General features: G+C 49.7%; 6 protein-coding genes across 6 annotated transcripts; 3 read left to right on the top strand and 3 right to left on the bottom strand.

Annotated features, from left to right (window-relative positions):
• Positions 1-287: 287 nt before the first annotated feature.
• rpdA (histone deacetylase RPD3) lies at positions 288-3,005 on the bottom strand. Its single transcript, XM_032055828.1, has 4 exons — positions 2,528-3,005; positions 2,159-2,459; positions 1,558-2,099; positions 288-1,504 (listed from the first exon to the last, which is right to left on the bottom strand). The coding sequence occupies exons 1-4, from the start codon at positions 2,717-2,719 to the stop codon at positions 482-484; spliced, it is 2,058 nt and encodes a 685-aa protein (XP_031909112.1). The 5' UTR covers positions 2,720-3,005; the 3' UTR covers positions 288-481.
• A 28-nt stretch (positions 3,006-3,033) lies between these two features.
• Positions 3,034-4,835, top strand: BDV38DRAFT_259496 (proteasome regulatory particle lid subunit RPN11). Its single transcript, XM_032055827.1, has 4 exons — positions 3,034-3,383; positions 3,529-3,782; positions 3,844-4,379; positions 4,439-4,835. Exons 1-4 carry the CDS (start codon positions 3,315-3,317, stop codon positions 4,585-4,587), a joined length of 1,008 nt encoding a protein of 335 aa, XP_031909111.1. The 5' UTR covers positions 3,034-3,314; the 3' UTR covers positions 4,588-4,835.
• Positions 4,829-6,250, bottom strand: BDV38DRAFT_259494 (uncharacterized protein). Its single transcript, XM_032055826.1, has 2 exons — positions 6,029-6,250; positions 4,829-5,973 (listed from the first exon to the last, which is right to left on the bottom strand). The coding sequence occupies exon 2, from the start codon at positions 5,856-5,858 to the stop codon at positions 4,962-4,964; it is 897 nt and encodes a 298-aa protein (XP_031909110.1). The 5' UTR covers positions 5,859-5,973; positions 6,029-6,250; the 3' UTR covers positions 4,829-4,961.
• A 136-nt stretch (positions 6,251-6,386) lies between these two features.
• Positions 6,387-8,487, top strand: BDV38DRAFT_259489 (protein translocase subunit TIM50). Its single transcript, XM_032055825.1, has 3 exons — positions 6,387-6,798; positions 6,857-7,588; positions 7,651-8,487. Exons 1-3 carry the CDS (start codon positions 6,544-6,546, stop codon positions 8,233-8,235), a joined length of 1,572 nt encoding a protein of 523 aa, XP_031909109.1. The 5' UTR covers positions 6,387-6,543; the 3' UTR covers positions 8,236-8,487.
• Positions 8,488-8,534: 47 nt separating this feature from the next.
• On the bottom strand, positions 8,535-11,312 carry BDV38DRAFT_259486 (putative C6 transcription factor). The gene is made up of 5 exons (XM_032055824.1): positions 10,172-11,312; positions 9,678-10,115; positions 9,243-9,627; positions 9,053-9,188; positions 8,535-8,989 (listed from the first exon to the last, which is right to left on the bottom strand). The coding sequence occupies exons 1-5, from the start codon at positions 10,864-10,866 to the stop codon at positions 8,568-8,570; spliced, it is 2,076 nt and encodes a 691-aa protein (XP_031909108.1). The 5' UTR covers positions 10,867-11,312; the 3' UTR covers positions 8,535-8,567.
• A 63-nt stretch (positions 11,313-11,375) lies between these two features.
• Positions 11,376-14,974, top strand: BDV38DRAFT_195017 (F-box domain protein). The gene is made up of 2 exons (XM_032052329.1): positions 11,376-11,874; positions 11,996-14,974. Exons 1-2 carry the CDS (start codon positions 11,687-11,689, stop codon positions 14,826-14,828), a joined length of 3,021 nt encoding a protein of 1,006 aa, XP_031909107.1. The 5' UTR covers positions 11,376-11,686; the 3' UTR covers positions 14,829-14,974.
• Positions 14,975-15,025: the final 51 nt, after the last annotated feature.

Raw genomic sequence — 15,025 nt, 5'->3', positions numbered from 1 at the left:
ACAGTATCAGGCGTCGTCGAGGGATTGCTGGGGTTTCCGAATTGCTTTCTCGCTTAGTGTGTCGTGGGTAAAATCTTGGCGCCTCAGTGCTATTGGCCCGTCGAGGGCCCATGGTGAATTAGGGCTCAGCCGATACACTAGTCCTCCTTGGGATTAGAGTGTTCAGGTGGATTAGGTAATCTTACTGCATGGGATGATCTAGGCATGCTCTACTCCGTACTATAGTACTAATTATTGCAAAGGAATTCCGCAACTCGAGGCGTTTTGGAAAGTATGTATGGATTTGTTGAAGTTTTAGCCAATATATGCATTTGCGCATGATACATGAATTTAAAAAAGAAGAATTGCTCAAACTACAGAGTTAGAAAATAGAAAGACATGAGACATAGCAGAATACCCTCCTTCATGGATGCAGTAACCCAAACACCATATTGCCAGCCCTTGCGCCCGGAACCTGATAAACGCCTCTAAAAAGCGGAGACTATGCTTCGCTCTTGGTGGGCTCCTTCTCTTGAGGTTCACCGGTTGATTCCTTTACTTCCTTAGGTGATTCCTGTTCTGCTTTGGCTGGCTCAGGTACATCCTTAGGAGCTTCTGGGCTCTTTTCTTTGGTCTCGGTTGTCTCCACTGTTTCCGCTACTTCACTTGCCTCAGCTGGCCCTAATTCCTCTACGGACTCTTTCTGAGGGGTCTGTGCATTGGCTGAAGAGGGCGACTCTGTTACAGGTTTTTCTGTAGCTGACGTTTCTTCGGCGGGCTTCTTCTCTTCTGCCTGGGCCTCACTTGGCGCGGCTGATTGATCCTGCTGCTCTGTTTCAGGCGCAGCATCGCCCACATCTTCCATGGTGGTATCCTCATCCTGTGCCTTGGGGGATGGCTGGCGAGATATAGGCGCAGAGGGAGCTCCTTGCTCTTGACCGTCAATCGCCATTTCCGTTTGCTCTGCTGCAGACGCCTCTTCAGCCCTCGATGGTGCTTCAGCAACGGAAGGGGTTGCGGGTGCCTCGGTTTCGGTCTGTGGGGCATCACCCATCTTCGCATCGGCAGTAGTATCCATGTCATCGTCAGGCACCGAAGAAGCCTCGGCGGGGGTAGCAATTCCGCTCTCAAGTCCAGACTCAACATCAAGGTTGCGATAATTAACTTGGTTCCTCCGTTTCATTATGCCAGGTTGGCGGCGGACTCCGTTGGCAGCGTTCTCCTCTTCGTCTTCGCTATCACTAAGCTCACCTGGTTTCTCGACATATTGATCGAATCGCCTTTTGGTGAAACGCTTGTCCTTATTCTCGTCCTCATCCAGGTCATCCAAGATTGCATCTGCTTCATCATCCATGCCTTCTACAAGAGGGTCGCGTGGTACGTCCGTCATCTGTACGGAAGGTGCAAATGAAGTTCGCTTAAGGTTCTCGACAACTTGCGCACGGATCTTATCTAGATACTCTTTCGTATTGGCGTTGTCCATATTCGATGGCCGCACATCCAACTCATAATCCGGAGCAAAGTACTGTTCATGTTAGTAACTTCTGACATGAACATATTTGAGGGAAACGAACTTACCTCATAGTAATCATTATAAGGAAGCTCGGAGCCCAAAGGATCCCCAACAAGTATACCAGTTTCGAACGCCCAGGTTCGCGCGACGTTGCGCATTGTGTAACCTCCTCCTCCAAGAATTAATGTGGGAAGATTGAAACTCTTGATGAAGTTCACACAGTTTGCATGTCCTCTCATACTCAGGTTGAAGCACCCCAAACGGTCACCTGAAAGACTGTCACCACCGCATTGGAGAACCACTGCTTCCGGTCGGTACCATTCCATAACACTCTTGATGACAGGCTCAAAGATACTCTTGTAAGAAACGTCGTCTATACCATCGCGGAGTGGGAAGTTCACGGCGTAATATTTACCCTGGCCAACACCAATATCGCGGAGCTCGCCAGTTCCTGGGAAGTATTCCCCGTACTTGTGGAAAGAGACAGTCATAACACGATCTGTTGTGTAGAAGGCTTCTTCAACACCATCACCATGATGTACATCAATGTCGACATACAGCACTCGTTGCTTGAAGCGCAACAACTCAAGAATGCCTAACACAATATCTATGGAGAATTCGTTAATGAGTCTTCACGGCACAGCCCAAAACATGGTTCATTATTACCGTTCACGTAGCAGAAACCACTTGCTTCACTCTTCTTTGCATGGTGAAGACCACCTGCCCAGTTGACAGCAATGTCGCATTTATTACGATTTAGTCGGGCCGCGCCCTCCATACTACCTCCCGCGCTGATTCCGCAAAATTCAAAAAGCCCGTCGAAAACAGGACAATCATCACCGACGTTATACTTGCTTTGCTCCTTGGCGTAAGTGTCCATGTTATCCGGCGTTACTTTGGAAAGGAAGTCGATATATTCATCGGTGTGGAATTGGGTCATCTCGTATTTAGACGCTGGTTTTGCGCGCTATGAGATTGCACGTTAGCAAGGTCAACATCGTGCAGTAGCAACCTGAGAGAGCGAGCGCCACTCACATAAATTTCCATCTTTTTATAAAGACCATAGTTCATAACCAAGCTATGTGTCATCCTTATGCGATGGGGCTTCATTGGATGTCCCGAGACATAGGCATAGTTACCAACGTCGGAATCGTAGAAATATGCGACCTTCTTGCCACGGTCTGACCCGTTGGCATTGATCGGGTCCAAGGGAGCTAAGGAAGTCATCTTGGATGACAATGTATAAAAGGGCACCGATAGCGTTCGCTCAAATGGTTATTAGGAAATATATGCCTTGGGCACGGCGAATTCTCGGTTCTGCTGGTGATGTCAAAGGAAGATGTAGAGGACGATGGGCTAGAGCCAAGGGGAGGGGACCAGATACTTGGTGATCAGGTCCCAGGTTTAGAGCGCCCTATCAAGGAAAGAGAGGAGAGGGAAATAGCAAAATCAAGAGTTATGATAAGTGACTGGACCGCATTCCCATGACCGGGGAGAATGAGGAACGAAGGTTGAAGCGAAGGGGAAAGAAAGGCGGGAGCGCCAATTAACGGTCCAAAGCTGTGCCCACCGCCTTCGTCAGTTAGGCTTCTTGGAGCTCAACTGCGGCTTCACCTCCAACCACCATCTCTTATCGCTTGCATCCCATTTCAATCCCCCTCATCTACCTTTCAGTCATTACTCCATTACCGCATTCTTTGCGAGCTTACTTCTACGTTGCCACCGTTTGACATCCCGATCAACTCTTCTGTCTTCCGGGGCTTCCCTCTAGGAAGCTATCCTTTACCTTTGCATCTCCGCGACTCATATTCCGTCAGCAGCTATGGAGCGACTTGGTCGGATGCTTCAGGCCGCCCAAAGTATGGGCATGGGCGGTGCTGCCCCCGGTGGTGTAAGTTGAGTCTCGACATTGCTTAATCACTGCTCTCCTATGGCGGTTCTTTCCGAGTACCTCATATGTGGCGTTGTACTCGATTAAGACTCTCTATCCGAGTTACACACCTGCGAAGCTATTATACTGATATGTGATTCTTTAGGATACCCCTAACCTGATCGATAACTCCGAAACCGTACATATCTCATCGTTGGCTCTGCTGAAGATGTTGCGACATGGTCGGGCAGGTGTGCCTATGGAAGTCATGGGTCTGATGTTGGGAGAGTTCGTGGATGAATATACAGTTCGAGTAGTAGATGTGTTCGCGATGCCTCAGAGCGGTACTGGAGTTAGTGTCGAAGCTGTAGACCCCGTCTTTCAGACCAAGATGATGGATATGCTCCGCCAAACAGGACGGTAAGCTTTGACTCGGCCCTTAACCTTACTTGGAGCGATATTGATACTTTAAATTATGTAGGCCAGAGACCGTTGTTGGCTGGTATCACTCTCACCCTGGTTTTGGCTGCTGGCTCTCATCTGTCGATATCAACACCCAGCAATCCTTCGAGCAGCTCACCCCGCGCGCTGTCGCCGTTGTCGTTGATCCCATCCAGTCCGTCAAGGGCAAAGTTGTTATTGATGCTTTCCGGCTTATTCAACCCCAGACTGTGGTCATGGGTCAGGAGCCTCGGCAAACGACATCCAATTTGGGTCACCTGAATAAGCCGTCGATCCAAGCACTCATCCACGGTCTGAACAGGCACTACTACAGTATTGCCATCAACTACCGTAAGACAGGGTTGGAGGAGAACATGTTGATGAACCTGCATAAGCATGTTTGGACGGAAGCCTTGCAGATGAAGGATTTCCATGAGGAAGGCGAGCACAACGTCGACCGCATGAAGCAGCTCGTCAGCCTCGCTGAGGGCTATGAAAAGCGAGTTAAAGAAGAAACGGAACTTAGCAAGGAGCAGCTCAAGACAAGATATGTCGGAAAGGTCGATCCCAAGAAGCGTAAGTCATATTCGGAACTCTGGTTTTGTTTTCCGTATAAGTATTAACTATTGCTATAGACATCGAGGATGTAAGTCAGCAGTTGATTGAAGATAATATTGTCGCGGTCTCGCGGCAGATGATCGATAAGGAAGCCTCAGTTGCCAGGCAATCAAATGGAAAAGGAGCCCAAAACGGCGCCAGTATGGAGGTGGACGAAGACCTATAGATGATTAGCTAGTAGTTATGAGGGGTATCATAATCTCTGTTCCTATAACATGGGTACAGGACAGTAGTCCTGTGTCTCAGGGGCAGCCATCATGCACGGAACCAATTATAAATGAATGACGTTTCAATTTATACTATTCGATCACTGCATAAGGAACTACGGCTCAGTCATTGTGCTATTCATTGCACGGGTTGACTACTATAGCACAAATTTACATATAAATTAGCAACTTTTCGTGAACTTGGGTGGTCAAATCCAATAAATACCAGGCAGTTATTCGACTCTATATTGATGAATGTTTATAGGCTATTCTATACTTTCGGTCTCATTTAAAGAGACATCAGACCAGACCGAGTGACCAGTCATGGTAATGATTATGGTCCGAACAACGAATCAGTGTGAGGCGGAGCATCGTGGACTCGACCACGCTCCATCGACTTCAGTTCGTAAACCATGGGAATGTCCATGTCTTCCTCATCGCAGTCTGTCCATCCGCGCTCGGGACCCCAAGCAATCTTCTTCTTGGCTGCTTTGGCTTCATGAAGTAGACGCTGCATCAACGCCCCATTCTTGCGGACGGACGGCCACCCGTCAAATTCCACATATTCTAAGCTTGGCATTTTGGCGAGAACATCGCGAAGTATTCCACCAGAAAATTCAGTGTAAAAATTCTTGGAAATCCGGAAGCCTTCAAACACCGGATGCGAAGGATCGACCTCAATAAACACTTTGAATGTCTTAGCACGAACCATTTCTTCCAGACCAAGACGGCGGTTGACTTTCCAAGAGCTGGGAGGTGCTGTCCAGCTGGACCCTAGGATTAATTCGATAGTAGCGATGGAGGGTCGGTATCTAGGCGGTATCATACTGACTGTTGGCATTCGAGAATAATCCTGCAAAGGGAAGAGACGGAACGTCTGGGTGGTATAGAAATAGTCGGAAGCCTCATTGTGCACACGGCGGGATACCAGGAAGAGGTTGATCCGGTGAGATGTCGGAGATAGTGGTGGATTTTTCTTCGAGGAAGCTCCCACACTGCCCTTGGTGTGTAGATGCGCTCGCTTGCGGCGAGGGGTAAAGAGAAGGATGTGATATATGCGCAAACGTAACTCGGAAGGAAGGTCGAAGAAGGGAAACGAATTCAACGGCGCTGTTTCTTCTATATCCTCTTCATTGTCCTCATCCTCAGCCTCTCGCAGCTCGACCTGATCTCTTTTCGGTGGTGGGTTCTCGAGGTGTACCTTTTCCAGGCCGTCTGATATGGAGTCCATGATGGCTGAAGATCGAATCTATAAGGGAAGAAAAAAAAATACGCGAAATATTCTATTGAAAAGGTCTTTATTTCATACGGTTCTTTTTCATGCCATTGTTGCAGCTAATAGTTAACTGAACTTGCGCATTAACACAGTACACTTTCTCTTTTGCAAGGTGGGTAGCGGACATCAAACCACCATTTATATAGAGAGAACAATTTGTATCCCACCAACGGGGCTGCAGCTGCACAGATATCCTTCGCTGCGGCTCTTGGGTGCAGGATAGAAGCGAAACTTCATTTGTCTCCCCAGCTAATACAACCCGGCATGCATCAAAAGGCTTGTTGGGTCAAATTTACCGTCTGGGTTTCAACTTTCATAATTTGGAAAGAAAAAGAAAAAGAAAAGGAAGAAACCGGCAGAAAGTGGAAGATTTTATAGGCGGCGCTGCGCGGTGGGGACTTACCGCTCGCCGTACCTCCGGCAGCGCAACTTTTCCGAAGCTTTGACACTCGACCGGTTATCTTCTGGACTTCGACAGGCAGACTCTCAGACTGTCAACGTACTCTCGCGCGTTTGTTGGATCGGTCTGGTGCTAGGTCCTGTTATAACTCCCGCTCAAGCCGCCTCCCTTGTGCAGAGCATGAGTATATTGTTAGATTTTACCTATCCTTAATTACATCACACTTTCTTCTTTTCCACTATGCTTAGCCGTGCAGTATTGCCTCTGACGAGGCCCAACACTCTCGCCTCTACGGTTCGTTTATCCACCTTGCCAATTACCCACTCTCGGTGGTACGCGAAGAGCAATAAACCCAAGGCGCCTTACAAGCTGCCTGAGTCTGTCAAGCCTCCCAAAGCCGAGCAGTCTACACAACAAGAGTATTCGGCTTCTCAAACTGAGTTCGACACCAACGCGGATGCACAAAGAAACACAGCAAACCAGACTGCCGAATCTGTGAGTAAATCGTCCTGACTATGGATCTCGCTTTCCATAGCTGACTGAATTCGACAAGGCTGAATCTAGCCAGGCGGCGGCCGAGAAAGCTGCGCCCCAAACACCACTTCCCGACCTCACACAGGGCATTCCCTCAACCCTTGCCGCAGAACTAGAAGCTCGCTCGAAAGGCCGTGGACCGACTGCGCTGAATCTCACCGAAGACCCTTCCCGCTCCGAAGATTACACGGATGATGGCCACGGCGGCGATATTCCCAAGGATGGCTACGTCTCGTCTCTCGATCGCCGAAGGGCTCGGATGGCCAACCTCATGTATGCCCTTTTCCTGCTTGCGGGTGCAGGTGGTGTTGCCTATTTGGGACGGAACTGGGATACTGAAGAAGAGGAGAAACTTCATCCGGATGTCCCCTCGGGCTGGAGTTTTGGGCTTTGGTACAGCCGTGTCAAAGCTCGCTTTGGAGATATCACTAGCTACTACAAAGATCCCGCTTTCCCTAAGCTACTCCCTGATGAAGACGCCAACCTCCGCCAGCCTTACACTTTGGTGCTAAGTTTGGAGGACTTGCTTGTGCATAGCGAATGGAGCCGTGAACACGGATGGCGGGTTGCCAAGCGACCTGGAGTCGACTATTTCCTTCGCTACCTCAACCAGTATTACGAACTTGTTCTTTTCACCAGCGTTCCGAGCATGATGGCAGACCAGGTACTTCGCAAGCTCGACCCTTTCCGCATCATCCGCTGGCCACTGTTCAGGGAAGCCACTAGATACAAGGATGGAGAGTATATTAAGGTGCGTCTTATCAAAGAGCGGGTGAAAATATCTTATACACTTACTGATATACACCTATATAGGACCTTTCCTACCTTAACCGTGACCTGTCGAAAGTTATCTTGATTGACACCAAGGAGGAACACGCCCGTCTGCAGCCCGAAAATGCTATCATCCTCGACAAGTGGCACGGTGATTCCAAGGACAAGACTTTGGTCGCTTTGATTCCTTTGCTTGAATACCTTGCCGGCATGGGAGTGGAAGACGTACGTCCTGTCCTGAAGTCGTTTGAGGGCACCGATATCCCCGTTGAGTTTGCCAAGCGCGAGAAGGCCATGCGTGAGCGGTTCCAGAAGGAGCTGGGCGAGGAGCAGCAGAAGCGGCCTAAGGTTAGCATGGGCAGCTTGGCCTCTGCTTTTGGCTTGAAATCCACCCGAACGTTGGACGGCGAGACGACTCCATCTGAGGGTCTCGCCCAGGGTAAAATGCTCTGGGATCAGATCCGTGAGCGAGGACAGAAGAACTATGAGATGATGGAGAAGGAGATCCGCGAGAACGGTGAGAAGTGGCTGGCTGAGATGGCCGCTGAAGAGGAGAAGGCTCGGCAGGAGCAGATGAACCAGATGAAGGGCTCTTTCACCAGCATGTTCGGTGCTGGCAAGCAGTAGTTTGTTTTCCTGGGGAGTAAACTGGGAGCAACACTCTTCTCCTGGTTTAATGTGTACCTAAGGTGCTTTTTCTTGGGGTGGGGGGTTTATGATTAGAGGTTCTCCTTTTTTGGGTCCTGAGCATCATCATGGATTTGTAAAATAGCATTTGGTTCATTATATGTCTTCTGTATAAATGAAATTACAAGTTTAATGTCTTTAATGTCTTTGCTTCTGAGATATGATATTACTTGCATTAGACACCATATTTACGTCTGAAACCAAGATATATATAGTTCACACTGGGTATAATTAAAAGAGAATTCCTCCCGGTTCGTCTCTAGCTTGTGATATCATGGCAAATTCACGTCCTGGAAAACAGAGACATCCCAAATACCTGTCATATCAAACGGAAAACCGTCCATCGTACCAAAAGTCCCCGAGATGGACATCATGTCGTCAACAATATCATTATTCGTCTGCGTCTCAGGAAGCGAAATCGCAGCCGGGTTCACCAGGCGATTATCAGGCTGCACGACACCACTGAAGTTGAGGTCAGGGGTGCTTCCGTTGCCAGGGAGTCTGTTGAGGATCCGATCGCAGTGGTCCAGACACATGTCCGCTACATCCCAGTCCTCCTCTTCTCTGACACGGCGTAATATACTCCGGAACATCTCCACGTTGTTGATACAGGAGCGAGCCACATCTGTGTCTGTGGTTTCCAATGCGCAGCGGACGAGAAGAGTGGCGGTGGATGTGAGGTGGAAGGCGCTGTCTGTGGAAGAATTAGTTACTTTAAACCAGAGAATCGTAAGGGTTCTACAAGGCTATCTCATACATGGCAACCAGAACTCCTGGAAGTTCTCTTTCCGGAGTGAAGAGATAAATTGTACGATTTCTTCGGCGGAGCGTCGGCATTCCGTTTGGAAGTAGCGTCGTGCTTCTGGGTTATCGGTATCTGCACTATTGACCTCCTATGGTTGATCAGTTAGAAATGAAGTCGAGGTTGCGTAGTGTTGGATACTTACTTTCAGTTCCACTCTGCTTACAAGCATCTTGACGGCCAGAAAACCCAGCTGCAAGCTACTTGTCCCTGAGATACGTTCCTCCGTGCTTGTACTTGCTTGTGACCTCAACCAGTCGGGGAGCGAATCCTCCCACATGTCGAGATCAGTTCTGATCTGTCGTAATCTCTTGGAAGTCTCGCGTGAAACTCGGTGTTGTAAGCCGTACACAAGCGGCATGAGCTCGCCAAGGATCTCTGTCAAGCGACACAGCGCGATGTGGCAGTGAGCGGCCCTCACGCGCTCATTAGTGCGGCCATTCGGCGACAACAAACCGTCGATTGTGGGGAGTGGGACATCATATTGATTCTTGGCAATTTGAGGAGGTACACCGTGACCAAAACTCCCCCTTTAAACTGGGTCAGCGAGAATAAAGAGACCGCACATAAAGGGACTTACCAGCGATCGTGTATCACAACACCCCACCACAATCGTATACGATGATCTTTCTCCTTCTGAGAAACCTTCCAATGGCTGGGATCTCGATTTAGGCCAAGGCAATGAGCGAGAGATATCATTCGACCACAACTGATGGCATTGCCGGTCATGGAGAATATTGGCCGCCCCGTGAGATCGATCAAAGCACAGCTTATTGTCGACAAGCCTGGGGCAGAAAACTCCTCGTGAAGGGCGGCCACAGTCATGTTGACTGCATATCGGACATCCGGTTTGGGGTGGCTGGCAAGCTTCGGTACATGCTTCCAGTAGACAAGCGACATCGAATAGACTTGACATATAAGGGACGCTGGTGGTTCGCCTGGGACTTCCGAGATGTATGCTTCCCAGAAGCTGTCACCATCAAAGATTGGGAACGCTACGTTGAACCTGTCTATAAAGCTGCAGATATAAATCAGTACTCAGTCGTATCAAAAGACGATCGATCAAAAGCGTACAGCCTAACTAGATCATGACGGAAAGGCCCGAGTATTTGTTCAAGAACTTCTTTCTGGTTCTCTCCAGGTGGGATGCCGACTCGCATGCCCTGTCTCCGCCTAGAGATGGTGGTATAAAGTATGGGTTTTCTCGGATCGTTCGAGTAGACATTGTACGGATGACTATTAGGGTCCTCGTTCTTGTTGGAATATTCTGGTGGCATAAACTTCTCGATTACCTGAGCGTCATCCGCAACAACAGGACCAACGATATGAACGGATTCGTTGTGAGGGTCTTCAATTCCTTGCCGTCGGGTTTCGCTTCCGCGACTGTCCACAACGGAGCTCGCGCGGGGTAGGGTGGAGGTATCTTCTCGTGGACGACTAGGAGGGGAATCGCTGTGGGGGGTACGCTTGCGCTTCTGGCCAGAAGGCAAGCTTTCACTGGAATTATCGACGGACCATCTTTTGGGATCAGGGCCATTAGCAATGGACGTATCGTGACTGGATTCTTCTTGGTAATGACAATCTGCTCCCTGGACTCGGCATAGGAGACATGACTGGCCTGGGATATCCACCGTGCATCGGGACTTGCGCTTTCTACACAAGTCACAAGCCCTGACTTTGTGAGATCTGTATGGCCTTGCACCGGCGTTGAATCCCGGGGTGACAAGCTTTTGTGTAGTAGAACTACTCTGAGCAGTCGGAGGTGACATGGCGATTCTCAGATGGGTTTCTTATTGATCCAAGACAGCGATTGTTAGTCTTGAAGGTCCAATTGAGCGTCGCGTGCGCGCCAACAGACTTATCCGAGGTTGTCAAGGAAATGGCGCTTGAGGTGCAGGCGGAGAGGAAGATACTGTAATGGGCTGGCACTCTTATCGAGTTTAGGTCATGAAAACCGACTAGCGCACGGTCAATGCAAGCGACATCGAACCAGATGATGTTAGTCGCGGTGTCGCGCAGAGGCCCTCATAGTCCACAGTACCGTTCTGTTACTCAATCTGGGGGTAATCAAGACATATCTGAAGTGACAAATCGCGGAGGTCTGCTTAGCTTTTCTCCTCCCAGACGAAGTTCCCTTTTTCTTATCAGAAAGTGTGGGGAAGATGAGTCAGCCATCAGGACCAACCACGTGCCTTGGCCGTCGCGCTCTATTTATATCCCACACCTTGGAAATGCAGTATATTGTATGGATTCTTCCCCGCGATCATGCCCGTTGCTCGCTTCTCGTTGTTGTCTAGAGCATCGGGGATCTTACTGAGGGAGATCCACCTTTCTGCACATCATTAATTCGGAACGTTTGAGCCGAGTCTGCGTCTCGACTCATGTACGCGCCGGCACCAGATCATCGTTGCATTGGCGGTTGAAGAGGAGACACAGCCACCGGGCCGCTAAGTTGGCGCCTCCGTCCTTCCACAAGCGCTCCGGTTGATTCTCCAAAACTTGCCCCTTTACTGCCTAGAAAACTTGTGGCGATGTGCAATTGAATCCGGTTGTATATTCTTTCCAGCAAATGTAGACTTTTATGAACCGATGACCATGGAGGAGGATGTTCAGCTGCCCAGTGCTGAGCGGCTCGATGGTCCTCATAACGACCCTGAGCAGCTACCGAGCGCAGGCCCCAGCCAACAACAGAACGGCTCGCTTGGGAAGAGCCAATCGCGGTCAGGTGAGCTGATCTCATCGCTTTTCAACAGTTTACCTCGCACGGTAATTGAGCAGTAAGTTATAACTTTCCTCTTTGGCCCAACAGCTAGTAGGGCGACTTTGCGACCGCCAGCAAAGACATCTCTTGTACAGCTTGTCCTCTTAAGATAAGAGCTGTTTTGACCGGCTATGCAGCATCCTTTATGTCGTCGACGCAAACACTTTCGCGTCTCTAGCTTTCTTAAACCGAAAATGGAGGCGCATCTCAGATTCGCCTATATTATACGCTCATCATTTATCTCGTTGTCCATCCTTCTCCTTGACAGCAAAAGCTACTTCAGATGCAGTCACTTCGGATGACCTTGCTATCCTCAAGCTGAAGTTTGGGGCTGAGATAAGACGCAATGCCTTCGAGGTCTTCCTTAGGCCCCGCCAAACCTTGGTGAAGCTTATTTCAACGTCGATGAGTTCTTCGACGGCTTTCCCACACGGAGAGGCTTTTCGTTTTGCTTTTTCGCCCAGTGCTCAATTGGTACTCTGTATAAGCTCTTCGAGGATCGTTGTTCTCGATGTGGCATCTGGATCAGCTGTAGTGAGACATGAACTCAAAACCTGGAGACGTCCGCTGAACGCTACCATCCTGGATGATGGCTCGCTTCTTGCTGTGGTATCGTCTAGTCATCAAGTCAACATATATAGCTTGTCTAACGAAGAAGCAAAGCACGTTCAGAATATCAAGTTGAATGATGTCCCACAGGCTCTAGCCTTGTCTCCAACAGGTGGTGTTCTTGCTATCGCGTATGCCGATAGGATCGAAGTATACGCCATTGGAGAAGGAACACTTGCGACCGAACGAAGAGCCGTACGCTGTACTGGCGTGGACTCGATTGCATTTTCATCAGACGGAGTCATGCTACTCGGTTCGTCTGGCGATAGCCAGAATACCAGTCTGGTCACTATCACAGTACCGTTTTACACAGAGCCTGTTACCGATATCTCTGTAAGAGAGGCCCATACACGCATGTGGACCACCCAGATTCTATTTCCTGAGATCATACAAAGCTACAGTCACGCTTGCCATCTTCCACTACATGCTGAAGGTGACGGCAGTTGGATCTTGGGCTTTGATAAAGAGGCCGCGGCATTCAGGGCGATTGGGGTCAACAATGTGAATTCTGGTACAGTATATTTTGTGAGTCCGACGTCTGGGAATGGGTTACAAGAGCTTCCTCCAATCATGCTGCCCACGGTTGATTGTACTGGAGAGCTTGCCGCCCTAGGTTTCCAAGATTCCGGTCTCTGGGTATATGGTATACCGGACCGCCTTGATATTGCACCATCAAGTACCTTTGCAGCCGCACTTTGTGCTTCGAATAGTAGACCAAGTCACCCAGTGGAGGAGACTATGCACCTACCAGATAGTGCACAACGATTGCAGCACTCTATCACTAAGCCGAAGATGCTTATCAGGGGTCATAAGATGAGTGAGATGCCTGGGATTACGGCAGCTTCCTGGGTACGACATGCCGACGCTCCGACTGACCACCGTAGGTTGGTGGCTGTGGCACCCGGCGGCATTAGCCCTCCGACAATTGGTGAAGAAGATGTTCCGGTTGATGGTGGACGAGTGCTGCTTTTAGATTTCGAGCGATCACCAAAAGATGGTAGTTCCACTGAAATTAGTATCGAAATTGGCGAAACGGAGCCGAAGATGCTCCACGAACCAAATACTAGCTTGGATACAGAGGTTGAGCTGGAAAGAAGAAGAACCCGCTTGCATCGTGGCAATTCTTCCTTCCGGGCCAGAACTCTCGCTCGTGAATCGTACCCAGCAGCTATTTCGATGAGCCAATCACCACCGCTGGTCATTCGTCGAAATAGTTCTTACTTCTCTGTTTCCTCAACTGATATGGGTGATGGTGATACACCTCCGGTTCCAGACACTCCCTACGACAACACACAGCCGCGCTCCCAAGATACACTGCGTCGTGCTGCCACCGCAGCAGCTACCAGTCGCACACGGTATAACCCACGGTATCGTGACGAGCCACGGCGTGCTTTTGATGCGAGACCGGTTCCTCCGATCTTCCAGGTCCCTCATGAAAGTGACGCCGATAACTGGGTTCCCCCTCCGCCTCCCTATACTCGTGAACCCGATGCACCGCTTCCAGAGTATCTTAGAAGAACCCTTCTTCCCACGAGAACCGAACCTGCACACAGAGTCAGCGATGCACCGGATCAACTTCAAAGGTCGCATACCACTCGCCTAGGGGATATGGCCGAGGAGTCTTTGCCTCGGACTCCTCTACAAAGATTGAATACCATCAGTGGATCTAGATTAGCCTCTTTGGTGCGGAGAACAACCAGAGCTTCAGAGGCTCCTGGCCTTAGCCGAACACAAAGCAACTTGGTTGGAAGAGCAGCCTCGAACCACCCGTACTCTCAGAATGGGGAGGTGCCTAGCGTGCCGTCGGTGCCCCTGCATCTACAACCGCAGACCACGGCCACTGCCACTTCTCAAGAGATTGATCAAAATACTGCAGGGACTCTTGATGCAACGAATCTCGATTACGCTGCAGTTGCGACGGCAACTGCAATACCAGCGCCCGTGCTGCAAACATCGCTCCAAGAGACTCACACTGAGTCCGTGGTAAACCCAGCAGAACTTCTAGAATGGCAAGACGCTGTACCTGAAATCCCAGATATGCTGCCTAACCTCAATCATCCCTATTCCCTCTCATCACCCAACCTACAATTCACAGATCCCCAGTACGCGTCTCCCGAGGTCCCACGCGATTCATGGCTACGTACCGGGTACCATAGGTCGATAAGCCGACGCGCGCAGTCACAAGACATTCATCAGGCGTCGCCAGCTATACCACCTCTTAATCGCCGGGCATCCACCGACCCTACGCTCTCCACGAGCTCCCAACCGTCAAACGACCTCTGGAGGAGGCGTATAGAGGAGTGGAACGAACGCACCATTTATGAAAGAAATAAAAAAAGAAATAAATGCATAGTGATGTAGCTGGCGTTGCCATTGAATGGCTTACTCACAGCAATTGGTCTCGGTGTTTCTTTCTCTTTTCCGTGTTTGTCTCTTCGTACTGCTTCATTTAGATATACCCAGTTGAACTGATACAAGACGTACAGCGGCTGATCAGTCGTATATGGCTGCTGCGCAGCACACGAGACTAAATATGTTTACAAGGGCACGTTGAATTA

Source organism: Aspergillus pseudotamarii, assembly GCF_009193445.1.
Source record: "Aspergillus pseudotamarii strain CBS 117625 unplaced genomic scaffold BDV38scaffold_72, whole genome shotgun sequence".
NCBI lineage: Eukaryota > Fungi > Ascomycota > Eurotiomycetes > Eurotiales > Aspergillaceae > Aspergillus > Aspergillus pseudotamarii.
This window is presented reverse-complemented; position numbering and strand designations above follow the sequence as displayed.